This window comes from Macrobrachium rosenbergii, chromosome 21 (genome assembly GCF_040412425.1).
Source record: "Macrobrachium rosenbergii isolate ZJJX-2024 chromosome 21, ASM4041242v1, whole genome shotgun sequence".
Taxonomy (NCBI): Eukaryota; Metazoa; Arthropoda; class Malacostraca; order Decapoda; family Palaemonidae; genus Macrobrachium; species Macrobrachium rosenbergii.
In genome coordinates, this window is record NC_089761.1 from 55,609,273 (window position 1) to 55,623,326 (window position 14,054).

The 14,054-nt window shown below is 42.7% G+C and overlaps 1 protein-coding gene across 1 annotated transcript in view; it reads right to left on the minus strand.

Moving 5' to 3' along the window:
* Positions 1–14,054, minus strand: part of LOC136849494 (uncharacterized) — a 209,336-nt gene that overhangs the window by 146,407 nt on the left and 48,875 nt on the right. The window contains exon 2 of the mRNA XM_067122840.1: positions 10,314–10,404. Within this exon, the coding sequence (XP_066978941.1) occupies positions 10,314–10,404 (91 nt within the window). The remainder of the gene's footprint in view (positions 1–10,313; positions 10,405–14,054) is intronic.

Consider the following 14,054-nt stretch of genomic DNA (forward strand, 5'->3'; position numbering starts at 1 on the left):
AATTTTTTAAAAAACATTTTCCTTACGTCTCTTTGTGGTAACTTTCGGCGAACATCTCAGAAATTCTTTCGTCTCGTTGTCGTAATATTTGCACCACTTTAAATTAGTCGTTACATAAAGTTTTATATATGAAAATGTGCGCAATTTCATGTACAATACAACAAAAAATAACTCATGGTTGTAGCTTTTATCAGTTTTGAAATATTTCCATATAAATCACGATAAATAGAAAAAATTCGACTTTAGGTCAACTTTAACTTCGACCGAAATGGTTGAAAACTGCAATTGTAAGCTAAAACACTTACAGTCTAGTAATATTCAATCAATTAGTTTCATTTTTTCAACAAACGGGAAGTCTCTAGCACAATATTTCGATTTATGGTGAATTTTTGAAAAAAAAATTTTTTTCCGTCGAGCGTTACGAATTCATGCATCATTTTGTGATAATATTTTCTCTGTGTTGCTTTGATCGTTTTTAAAATTTGTTATATACCAAAATCATTGCAATTTAGTGTACAATACAACTAAAAAAATTAACTCATTAGCTTTAACCGTTTTGCTTACAACGCGATTTGTATACAATAAATATACGAGTTTTTTTTTTCGCTGTCATATATATCCAATATTTATATATGATAATGATATTTTTTTTCATTTCTGATGGTTGCATACTAAACTTCAGGCAATGACAAAAAAATTAGCTAAAAATGAACTCTTAATCTTAAAAACTAAGCGTGCTGTGAGTTTTTGAAAAAACTTTTCTACAAAGCGCTAACTCACGAACGCCGCGGCATACGGGGAGGCGTTTTTGTAAATAGGGCTTGGCGTTAAAGGGTTAATATCCAATTCGCTCTACCTCAGAAATAATATATTTTCATATATGTTACCGAAGGAATTTTTAGCTGATGATAAGTTCTGTAGTCCCGTGGCTCGAACCAGCGAAGAACAAGAACTCAGGACTACAGTGGACGCTTAACCCACGCAGCCAGCAAGTGAGGTATATGTGGATATCGTCTCCCATATACAAATCGCCCGTCGAACTCAGGTGTTTGTATTAGAGGCGATATCCACCCCCATCTGCCATGCTAACCGTGCAGTGCGTTTGTCATGCGCAGCCATATTATGACTTTTATCACATTACCGTGATTCATATACAATCAGTAAGCTACAAGCGTCCTTTAATATCCATTCGCTCTACCTTGGAAATAATATATTTTCATATATGTTACCGAAGGAATTTTTAGTTGATAATAAGTTCGTATTTCGTCCCGTGGGCTCGAACCAGTGAAGGAAAAGAACTCAGGACTACAGTGGACGCTTAACCCACGGCCAGCAAGTGAGGTATAAGTGGATATCGTCTCCCATATACAAATCGCCCATCGAACTCAGGTGTTTGTATTAGAGGCGATATCCACCTACCCCTGCCATGCTAACCGTGTAGTGCGTTTGTCACGCAGCCATATTATGACTTTTTATCACATCACCTGATTCATATACAAACATGCCACAAACGTCCTTTAATATCCAGTCGCTCTACCTCTGGCCGCATGGGTTGCGTCCACTGTAGTCCTGAGTTCTTGTCCTTCGCTGGTTACGAGCCCAAAACAACTTATTATCACCTAAAATTCCTTGAATGGTAACATATATGAAAATATATTATTTCGAAGTAGAGCATGTGATATTAAATCGTTTGTATCTTACTGATTATAATGAATCACTGTGATTGATAAAAAGTCATAATATTGCTGCATGCCATTTAAACGCATACAGAGGTGATGAGTGGATATTGTCTCTAATACAAACACCTGAGTTCAAAACTAATTTGTATATGGGAGTCGATATCCACTTATACCTCACTTGCTGGCGCGTGGGTTAAGCATCCACTGTAGTCCTGAGTTCTTTTCCTTCGCTGGTTTGAGCCACGGGCACTGAACTTATTATCAACTCAAAAATTCCTTTGGTAACATATATGAAAATATATTATTTCAGTGCAGTGCAGTTGATATTAAAGGATGTTTGTAGCTTACTGATTGTCATATGAATCAGTGGTGATGTGATAAAAAGTCATATATATATATATATATATATATATATATATATATATATATATATATATATATATATATATATATATATATATATATATATATATATATATATATATATATAATATATATATATATATATATATAATATATATATATATATATATATAAATATATATATATATATATATATATATATATATATATATATATATATATATATATATATATATATATATATATATATATATATATATATATATATATATATATATATATATATATATATACATATATATACACACACATGTATATATATATTATATATACATGTTATGCCCATGTCATACTCTGACAAATAGCACTAACGGGCGATTGGTTGGGAACTGGTAGCATCGCCCTTCAGAAAGCGTCTCTCTGTCTCTCTCTCTCTCTCAAAACACCCTAAACTATTGTGTGGAAATTAAACTCTACGTACAAAAATAGTTTATTCTGTGAAGCTAACAAACAACAAGCTAAAAACATGGTAATTAAGAAAAGAAAAAACCACAAAAGGAATGTAAATGATAAATGAATATCTCCCCCAACAAAACACCTTAGCTAACAACAAAATCATGAATGGGATTCTTCCCCACTTCATTCTTTTCCCACTAAGTCTCCACATAAATGTAAGTCCTTAAGTCTCTGTTCCTTTAAAATGACCATTCCTCACTATGGCTTTATCACATCGTAAACTGGGGACTGCCTGTATACCCTGTGTATATATATACAATATAAAGTAAAAGGAGTGTCTTTTTCTTATGTTGAATGACAGAAGTTATCAATTTTCCCTGGAATATGAATATTGCCAAAGGGGTTTTTGGTTTACAGCTGCATACCCTGTACTTACTCAGAAATCTGAGATGGAATACAGCATTCCCAGATTTTGAGTATGCATGGATGTTGCAAAAAAGGGGAAAACTGCATGATAGCTGATTTCTTTCACAAGATTATGCTGTTATCTTTTGGCACTTGTGAGACAAAAGTGAAGGGGCAGTATGTCTATGGTAGGGGAGAAGTGCGGAACTATAGAGGGCAAAGTGTAGTAATTATTGAATCAGGGATACTTTGGGAACAGGTGAAAGAGTACAAATGTGTAAATTTGAGGTTTGTATGGGTATGCTGATTGTGGCAGAGGAAAAAAAGTTGTGGCAGTGGGTATGGGCATGACTGGAAAATGATATTTTAATGATAAAATAAAGTTTGTTCATACTTACCTGGCAGATATATATACAGCTGTATTTCTCCAAATCCGACAGAATTTCAAAACTTGCTTCTTTTTCACGCAGTGATGCTGGCCAGGTGGTTAGTACTCTCATTCCGCCGCTGGGTGGCGGGAATCGGGAACCATTCCCATTTTCTATTCAGATTTTCTAGTGCCACTGTCTCCTGAGGAGGTGGGTGGGCACTATAATTATATATCTGCCAGGTAAGTATGAACAAACTTTATTTTATCATTAAAATATCATTTTGTTCATGAAACTTACCTGTCAGATATATATACAGCTGAATCCACCATTGGAGGTGGGTAGAGACAGAATAGGATTTAGGAAACAAAAAGATGTAGGCGTTGATTGACGCCTTGGTTCCTTACCTGTTAGCATAGCTGACTTTGAGGTTACTGTCACCCAAGCCTGCTTCTGCTTTACTAGATTCTCCAGCAAGGTAGGGACCTATAAAGCTGGTGAGATCTAGATGACCTGTCCACGGGCGAGACCACAATGGGACTAGATCATATGACCATACTGAGAGGAAAAAGAGCAACAACCAACCACCTGACCGAGCCTAACTAAGCCATTGAACCTAATATAGGCTAAAGATTGGGACGTCCACATCGGTGGCCACCCAACAACGAGAATACAAAACCAAGATTAAAAATACCACCTAACCCCTAAAGGATAGGATGAGCATTGCCCTCTTCTCCCAACATTGTGTCTGCGAAACGTATGGTCCCAGCGAAGAACAGTCCTCAAAGTTGACTTCACATCTCGTAAAGTAATGCGAAGGCGAAACTGAATTACTCCGCCAGAAGGTGGTACCCAGAAGATCGTTAAGAGACATGTTCTTCTGGAAAGCCACCGAAGTCTGCGATGGCTCTCACTTCGTGAGCTTTCACTTTAAGAAGCCTCATGTCCTCTTCTTGGCAGGAAGAATGAGCCTCTTTGATGGTACTTCTTAAAAAGAATGACAGAGCATTCTTGGACATAGGCAAGTCAGGTCTTCTAACCGAACACCACAGATTGTCCGGGAGGCCTCGGCTTTCTTTCGTCCTGGCTAAGTAGAATTTGAGAGCCCTGACAGGGCACAAGACTCTCTGATTCTTGTCCAGAATCTCCGTCAAACCTTTGATTTCAAACGTCTTGGGCCACGGGTTTGAAGGATTTTCATTTTTGGCAAGAAAAAATGGACTTATATGGAGCAAACGGCATTAGGACCCTAAAGCCAATGTGCTTGCTAATAGCCTGAACTTCACTAACCCTCTTGCCTCGTCGCCAGAGAAGTTAGGAAAATTGCCTTTCTAGTCACGTTCTTGAGAGAAGCAGAAGACATAGGTTCAAAAAGACCTGACATAAGAAATTTTAGGACCACATCTAGGTTCCAAGGAGGAGTCATGGGCCTAGGAACCTTAACAGTTTCAAAGGATCTCAAGAGATCGTGGAGATCCTTGTTGTCGGCTAAGTCTAGGCCCCTGTGTCGGAAGACTGCCGACAGCATACTTTTATAGCCTTTAATGGTAGAGACTGCCAGTTTTTCTTTCTCCCTGAGATGTAGAAGGAAGTCCGCTATTTGAGGCACAGAGGTCGTGGTCGAGGAAATCCCGCTGCTCTTGCACCATCTCCTAAAATTGGCCCACTTCGATTGATAGACCGAATTAGAAGAGGGTCTTCTGGCACTGGCGATAGCCTTTGCCACTGCTCTGAAAAAACCCCCTCGCTCTTGCCAACTTTGAGATAGTCTGAATGCAGTTAGACTCAGAGCGGGAGGTTTTTGTGGAATCTTAGGAAATGGGGCTGCCTGAGAAGATCTACTCTCAGGGGAGTGTCCTTGGGAAGTCCACAAGGAAGGTCATGACCTCTGTGAACCAATTGCTGCTGGCCAAAGGGGGCTATTAAAGTCATCCTTGTTCCTTCCGACGCTGAGAATTTTCTGATCACTTCTCCCAGGATCTTGAAGGGAGGAAAAAGCGTAAAGATCTAGGCCTTTCCAGTCCCAGAGGAGGGCATCTACTGCTAAGGCTCCCGGATCTAAGACAGGGGAGCAGTAAAGAGGAAGCCTCTTTGTTCTGGACGTCGCAAAGAGGTCTACTAGGGACGTCCCCCATAACTTCCACAGATCCAGACACACCTCCTCGTGAAGGGTCCATTCTGTCGGCAGTAAGTTGATGCTGCCGACTGAGAAGGTCCGCACGGATATTCTCTACGCCCGTGATGAACCTTGTGAGAATTGTGATCCCCGAGCATGAGTCCAAAGCAGGATCTCCTTTGCCAAGTTGAACAGGGAACGGGAGCGAGTACCCCCTGCTTCTTGAGGTAAGCTAAGGCTGTGGTGTTGTCTGAATTCACCTGAACAACTTCGGCCTGACACACGATCCTCGAAGAATTGGAGGGCTAGATGGATAGCTCCTAATTCTTTGAGATTGATGTGCCAGGACACCTGTTCCCCTCTCCAGGTGCCTGACACTTCTTCCCCCTCCTAGTGTTGCTCCCCATCCTTCCCTGGACGCGTCGGGAAAACAACACTAGGTCGGGGCTCTGAAGACGAGAAAACGCCTCCTGCCAGTAACCTGAGGGGTCGAGCCACCACCTCAGGTGAGTCTTGACAGACGGAAAGATCTTCAAGGTCTCTTCCAGGTCCTCCTTGTTCATCCAGTTCTCCGCCAGGAAAAACTGGAGCAACCTGAGATGAAGTCTTCCCAGGAAACAAACTTCTCCAGCGAGGAAATGGTCCCCAGCAAACTCATCCATTCCCTCACCGAGCATGTTTCCTTCCCCAGGAGAGGACGAAACTTTTCCAAGCAATGTTGTTGACGTTCTTGGGATGGAATAGCTCGAAAAAGCCACTGAATCCATCTGAATCCCCAGATAGACGATGGACTGAGTCGGGATCAGATGGGACTTTTCTTTGTTGACAAGAAGTCCCAGGGACTTCGTCAACTCCAATGTCGAATTTAGGTCCTCCAGACACTGAGCTTGGGAAGAAGCTCAGAATGAGCCAATCGTCAGGTAAAATGAAACGCGGATCCCCGCCAAGTGAAGCCACCTCGCCACATTTCTCATGATCACTGTGAATATCATGGGAGCTGTGCTGAGACCAAAGCAAAGAGCTCTGAATTGAAGACTCTTCCCCCCAGTACAAACCTCAGGTACTGTCTTGACTGAGGATGTATGGGAACGTGGAAGTATGCATCTTGTAAGTCCAGAGAGACCATCCAATCTCCTGGTCTTAGAGCTCCGAGAACAGACTGTGACGTTTCCATCTTGAACTTCTCTTTGACAATGAAGCGGTTCAGTCTGCTTACGTCCAGTACAGGTCTCCACCCACCCGACTGTTTCGGGACTAAGAACAGTCGGTTGTAGAACCCTGGAGAGGCTAGATCTGAACTGGCTCCACAGCTCTATTTACGAGCATCTGCTCCAAAAGATCTAAAAGGATCTGTTGTTTTTCCCAATGGTAGGAGGCGACAGATCCTTGGGTGACGTACAAAGGGTGGCGAATCGAGAAAGGGGATCTTGTAGCCTTTCTCTAGAACTTCGAGGGACCAAGAGTCTGCCCCTTTCTTGCTCTCCAGGCTCCCGAAAATGAAAGTAGCCTGGCTCCCACAGGTGTCTGGAGGAGTTGAAGATCACTTTTTGCCCCTGGGCTTGATGGGGCTACTCCTCTGGAAAAACCTCTCCCTCGTGGAGTCGATTTCGAGGAAGAAGCTCCTCCACGAAAGGGCTGTTTCTTCTTGGAGGATAGAACTGAAGAAGACGAAGAAGGGACTGAAGGACGTCTAGCAGAATGGGCCAGAAGGTCCACGTTGCCTTCTCCTTAAGACTGGAAGCAAGATCCTTGATTAAAGGCTGGGGAAGAGATGGCTTGACAAAGGGGCAAACAATAATTCAGCCCTTTGTGACGGAGAAACTGACTTGGAGGTGAAATTGCAGTACAAGGCCCTCTTCTTTAAAAAGACCTGTACAAAAATGGGAGGCCAGTTCCTCAGAGCCATCCCTGACGGCCTTATCCATGCAATTCAAAACACTGGATAGCTCCCCCAGGCTGATCGAGTCGGGGCTTCTAAGCTTGAGATCTAAAGCACCCAAGCACCAGTCTAAGAAGTTGAAAACTTCCATAGAACGGAAAAGAGTCCCTTCAGATGATGGTCCGGTCTCGGACATAGTCCACGAAACCTTAGCAGTCGACAGGAGGGACCTCCTGGAAGCGTCGACAAGGCTATGAAGTCTCCTTGAGACGAAGAAGGAAACTTCGAGAACCGACGTCCTCACCTGTCTCATACCACATGCCCTGCCTTACCGCAAAGCTTAGAAGGAGGAAGGGCAAAAGAAGTCTTGCCTTAGTCTTCCGTTCCTCCATCCAGGCGTTAACCTTCTTGAAGGCCTTCTTCAGTAGCCAGTGAAGAAGTCATCTTCACAAACCCCATGCTTCTCCTCGCTTTGGAAGAGGCAAGCTGCGAAGGAGGAGAGAGAGGAGCCGAGGGTTTAAACTTATCACCAAATAAGTCCTTAAGAAGACCGGTTAACACCTGGTAGTCGGAAGACGAGGAAGCAGAAGGTTGATCAAACCCTGCAGGCTCAGAATCGCCAGAGACTTCTCCTTCATGAATGGGCGAAACCACGAGAATCACAAACAGCTTTTGGGGGAACGAAGGCCTTGAGGTCCGATACGGAAGGGGGATCTACTTTTCCCTGCAAGATCAGAATGCTCTGGAATTTCCCGGCGAGCGACTAAAGAGGCGTCCTGGCGAGCGTCCTGGCAAGCGTCCTGAAGAGCATCCGATCGGGAGCCCAACCTAGCGTCATGCTGAGCGTCCTGCCGAACGTCCTGTGTGGCAGCGAGAGAAGCGTCCTGACGAGCAGCTAATGAAGAGTCCTGGATAGCTGCTTGAGGCGTCGTGATGATGATGAGAGTCACGAAGGGAACCGTGAGCTGAGAGGGCGACAGAGGCGAAGAAGCAGGAGATGGAGACGAAGAAAAGGAGCAGGAGAGGGGGACTTTCTAGACTTCTTAATGGGGAGCCTCAAATCCTTGCGACGGCAGCGGTTCTGATTCCTTCTCGGCCAGAAGAGAGGCCAACTGACGCTGCATATATCTCAGCAAGATACTCTTGGAAGGAGAGGTCTCATATCCAGGAGGAGAGGAGAACCTACGGGAAGAAGAGGGGGAGGGGACGCCTTCTTCTTCCTTACAGGAGCAAGAACAGCTCTCTCCGAGAGAGCGACTGGGGGCTTCCGCAAACGTCCTCCTCTGACGACGTCTGGGTCCTCTTCTGTGGCGGGAAAGCTTCAAAATCCCGCGACAGACGGAGAAAACTGACGTGAAGCGTCATCTCTAAAGCTCCTCTTCAGTGGGCGAGAGTCCTTGCGAGAATTCCAACCCCTACGCGGGAGGACGCCTCGGTGGATCAAAAGCAGTCCTTAAGGATACGAAAGCAAAGCACGATCCTTGGCAGCCTGGGAAGTGACAACAGGAACTGCCGAAGGGCGTCAGATCGGTGGGAAGCCCCGTAACCCTCTTACGGCTTTCGACATGCCTTCTCCCTGAGTCCTGGGAGTCTGACAGAGGTCCAGGCCTAGAAGCATTATGGGGCCGATCTGACGCCCCCTCCACGACACTAGGGGAACACTACACTGCACAGCACTTTGAAGCGAAGACACTTTGTTTTCTAGAGAGCACGGATGGTGTTCATGATCTCCGTCAGGCCAAACCCCCCCGCAGACACAACCTCAGGGCCCGAAGGCAAAACCACAGGGACAGGTACAACAATGTCTACATTGGGGTTATCAGGTGAAGAAATAGAACCCTGACTCTTACACACACTCCTGGAGGAAGACCTCCTGATCCTGTCACGCTCTAACTTACGAACATAGGAATCATACAATTTCCAGCTCGCATCAGACAAAGGCTCACACTCTTTGCAGCGATCATTGATCAAACATACATGCCCCTACACCTCATGCAAACCGAGTGAGGGTCTACAAAGCCTTGGTAGCCTCACCTTGCACACTCACTCACACAACATACTCGAAAGCTAGCAGAACTAGTACCAGACATCATTCAAGAGCAGTCAAAAGCAAAATCATAAACAGTCCACAAAAAGCGTATGCCAATCCACAAGCCAAAGTCAAAAAACCAAAAGTCAATAGAATACTCAAGTGGAAAACTATGCAAGTTTTTGAAATCCAGGCGGAGGTACTGTAAACAGATGTTAACAGTACCGGCGACAGAGAAAATCTGAATAGAAAATGGGAATGGTTCGATTCCCGCCACCCAGCGGCGGGAATGAGTACTAACCACCTGGCCACACTGCGTGTGCCGCAAGTTTTGAAATTCTGTCGGATTTCGGAGAAATACAGCTGTATATATATCTGACAGGTAAGTTTCATGAACAAAACGATGAATAAAAGAGGGGGTTTTTGGGGATTCTGAACCTATGCCTTACTAAATTTAGGGAGCACAAAAGGTAGTTGTGCAAGGCACTATAAATGTTAACATAGGTGATAGAGAGCATTGTAAGCAGATATGAAGTTCCTAAAGTAAATGAGAATGGAGAATGTCTTGTGGAAATGGGTTTGGAGATGGACCCGATTGTTCAAAATACACAAAGTCCAATTAAAAATATTAACACACTTGGGAAAGAGAAAACAGTGAAGAAAAACTGGTTGTATGATGTGTTTGGAATACAGTACAGTACTGTGGGTAGTCAAGGTCTGAGTCTGTATATTTACACATACTGTATTTAAATAACAAAACATTTTGACTACAATATTAGTTTGGACAGCAATGATACTCACTGACAAATCAGTCACAGTTAACCAACAAAAGATTCTAGGAACTGAGAGGGTAGGTGACCTCTTATTTTGGAATTTTCTATCACTTAGCCTAGCTGAAGAAGTTAAGTGATGGGACTTCTACTGTATATTTTGAATAAAAGCAATTGAGTAAGTGCAATGTAATAAAGTTGTTCATTTGGTTTCACTGCAATTAAGTAAGCATATACACTGTACTCACTTATAGTTGTCTCCATCTTTTCATTGCATATCTGTGAGTCACTTATGTGTTCACTTATGTGATTTTCCACTGAACCCAACAAAAAGCCTTCCTGCAAGAAAAATTATATACAGCTTGAGTATCATAAGGAAAATAAGTGAAAAATATTCACAATATTAGCAATTAAAAATAGCTAAGGACAGCAAGCATTCCAATAAATGTTTATTTCCCAATATTTCACTCTTTTCCTTAGTTACAAGATTTAAAACTGCAATAAAGAAGATAGGAAATACATAACAAGGAGGATAAGTACTGGTACCTTCAGGGTGTCAGCCTTTTAATGACTAATTTCAATTCACTTACTACAGAACACATATTTACAAGAATTCACTTTGTGCTAAAAATCTATTAGTACTGTACAGTTTCATAGTATTAAAACAAAATACTTTACATCATTGTCATTACTCATAATAAGCATACTTTCTTGTGGCAAGATCAAGATGGCAATACACTTGTAAAGCAAACTTTGCATGGAATGACATGCTCATTATGTGTAAAGAAAGAGGAAACAAGAAAAACTAAACTTACATAAAGGCTTACAACTGTGTGCTATTTAACAAATGAGACAGGTATTAACATACAGCTAATTAAAAAACTATTATTGCATAAACTGTATTTACAATAAATAATTACTTTACTCAAAACTACATAATATAAACTGTATACAAAAAACAAAAAACTTACAAAACCCATGAAATAAATTATTAAATAAAAATATTTAAGAGGAAAGTGTATTCAAGAATACCCTCCAGCAAGGTTAACTCAACCCAACACTGTTAAATACCTAAGTACAGTTCAAGGCACAGCCCAAAGTTTGAAGCAGTGGTTATATGGTCACAATACAGCAAATTTAATCCAATATGGCCTCTGAGATTACCTATCTACCACCAACAACACATAATTGAAGGGCAGACATGTTTACGCAGGGTCCTAGGTTATGTTTCTTTTCAATAATCATATTAGTACTGCACAATATATGTCTTTGTGAGTGTACTCGTAATATTGTGCAAGAGTAAGGTATTAAAACTGAATTAAATGAGGACTGAAACCAAAAATTTTCACTCTTCAAAAAAAAAATAAAGCCCAAAATCCTGCAGACGAAGTAGAGAGGTAAGAAGGTTCCTCATCAAACCATTATCAGAAAATGCCTTGCTTTGTCAAGGCCAACTAGTGATGATCCGTAACGTCCTGCACTTCTTTACACCAAGCCAAGCTAAAATTTGTATCAATAAGATAACAGCACATCTAGCTTAAGAGAAAAGGGAGGGAAGATGTGTTCTGTAAGTCTTAGATGTGCATTGGGGTGTCAGTTATCCAAGTCTGAAGTTCCAGGATTGAAAAGTTTTATAAGACCATCCACAGATTACCAGCAGACCCCTGAGGATGCAGCACCCATTTAAAATGAACTGCCTAATTACTCCTACCGGGGATGTCAACACAAGATCACATCACAAGATCAAGAGTGGAGACGTCAGGAAAATCAGAAGAATATGAGATAAACGTTGGTGTCCATTAAGGATCAACAACAGGTCAGTCATTTATTATCAAAGTAACAGAGGAAAAGACTGAAAATCAATGTCGTCATATCCAATTTTAACACCTGAGATTATGGGGGTCCCGATATTCACCTGTAGCAAAGCACACAAACATATTATGTACATAGCCATGTTTTTCTTTTACTGTTTGCTGTAAATTTATTTTTCAAGATATATGGCTGGTTTTGTCTCATTTTCTAGTTGAATGCTAATGTTTACGGCAATACATATACTCAAAAATGGAAAATAACAAGACACCCACAATGACACTAAGTTTGATATCACTGGAATTCAAAAGCTGAGATTACGATGATGTGATTTGACATGAGAAGCTGAAAAGCTTTAATGTGACCATGATTACATATGTAAAACCAATAAGGAATTGGCAATGCCTGAAATATATAAAAATGATATTTTAATGATAAAATAAAGTTTGTTCATACTTACCTGGCAGATATATATATAGCTGTATTCTCTGAAGTCCGACAGAATTCCAAAAACGCGGCACACGCAGTGGGGCCAGGTGGTTAGTACCCATTCCCGCTGCTGGGAGGCGGGTATCAGGAACCATTCCCATTTTCTATTCAGATTTTCTAGTGCCACTGTCTCCTGAGGGGAGGAGGGTGGGCACTATGATTATATATATCTGCCAGGTAAGTATGAACAAACTTTATTTTATCATTAAAATATCATTTTGTTCATGCAACTTACCTGTCAGATATATATATAGCTGAATCCCACCATTGGAGGTGGGAAGAGACAGAATAGGATTTAGGAAACAAATATATGTAGGCGATTGACGCCTTGGTTCCTTACTTGTTAGCATAGCTGACTTCGTGATTACTGTCACCCAAGCCTGCTTCTGCTTTACTACAGTCTCCAGCAAGGTAGTGACCTATATAGCTGGTGAGTTCTAGATGATCTGTCCACGGGGCATGACCACAATGGGACTAGATCATAAGACCATACTGTGAGAGCAAAAGGAGCAACGACCAACCACCTGACCGAGAGCATCAACAGGACCTGCATAGGACGCCAGATCGGTGGGAAGCCCCCATAACCAACTTACAGCTTTCGACATGCCCTCTCCTGGTCCTGGGAGTCCGACAGAGGTCCAGGCCTATGTTAGCATAGCTGACTTCGTGATTACTGTCACCCAAGCCTGCTTCTGCTTTACTAGAGTCTCCAGCAAGGTAGTGACCTATATAGCTGGTGAGTTCTAGATGATCTGTCCACGGGGCGTGACCACAATGGGACTAGATCATAAGGCCATACTGTGAGGGCAAAGAGCAACGACCAACCACCTGACCTAGAGGCGTCAACAGGTCCTGCCGAAGGGACGCCAGATCGGGAAGCCCCGTAACCCTCTTGCTTTGACTTTCGACATGCCCTCTCCCTGGTCCTGGGAGTCCGACAGAGGTCCAGGCCTAGAAGCGTTATGGGACTGATCTGACGTAAAAAAAAATAAAATATACTTCCTAACCTCTAAAGGATAGGATGAGTATCGCTCCCTGCCCGCAACACTGTGTCTGCAGAAGCGACAACAGGTCCTGCCGAAGGGACGCCAGATCGGTGGGAAGCCCCTGTAACCCTCCTGTGGCTTTCGACTTGCCCTCTCCCTGGTCCTGGGAGTCCGACAGAGGTCCAGGCCTAGAAGTGTTATGGGGCCGATCTGGAGTGCGGAAACGTATGGTCCTAGCTTAATAGCAGTCTTCGTATGTCGTCTTCACGTCCCGCCAAGTAATGTGAAGCGAACACCGAATTGCTTCGCCAGAAGGTGGTACCCAGAAGATCGCAAAGGGACATGTTCTTCTGGAAAGCCACCGAGGTTGCAATGGCTCTAACTTCGTGAGCCTTAACTTCAAAAGACTCAAGTCACTGTCTTGAACGTCGGAAAGTGCGTCTAAAATGGTGCTTCTAAAAAAGAACGCCAGTGCATTCTTAGAAAGAGGCAAATCCGGCCTCTTGACAGAGCACCACAGACTGTCCGAAGGACCTCGACTTTCCCGAGTCTTCTGCAAATAAAATTTGAGAGCCCTGACAGGACACATGACTCTTTCTGGTTCATGTCCGAGAATTTCCGTCATACCCTTAATCTCGAAGGTCCTGGGCCAAGGGGGTAGACGGGTTCTCATTTTAGCAAGAACATACGGCTTAGAGAACATAC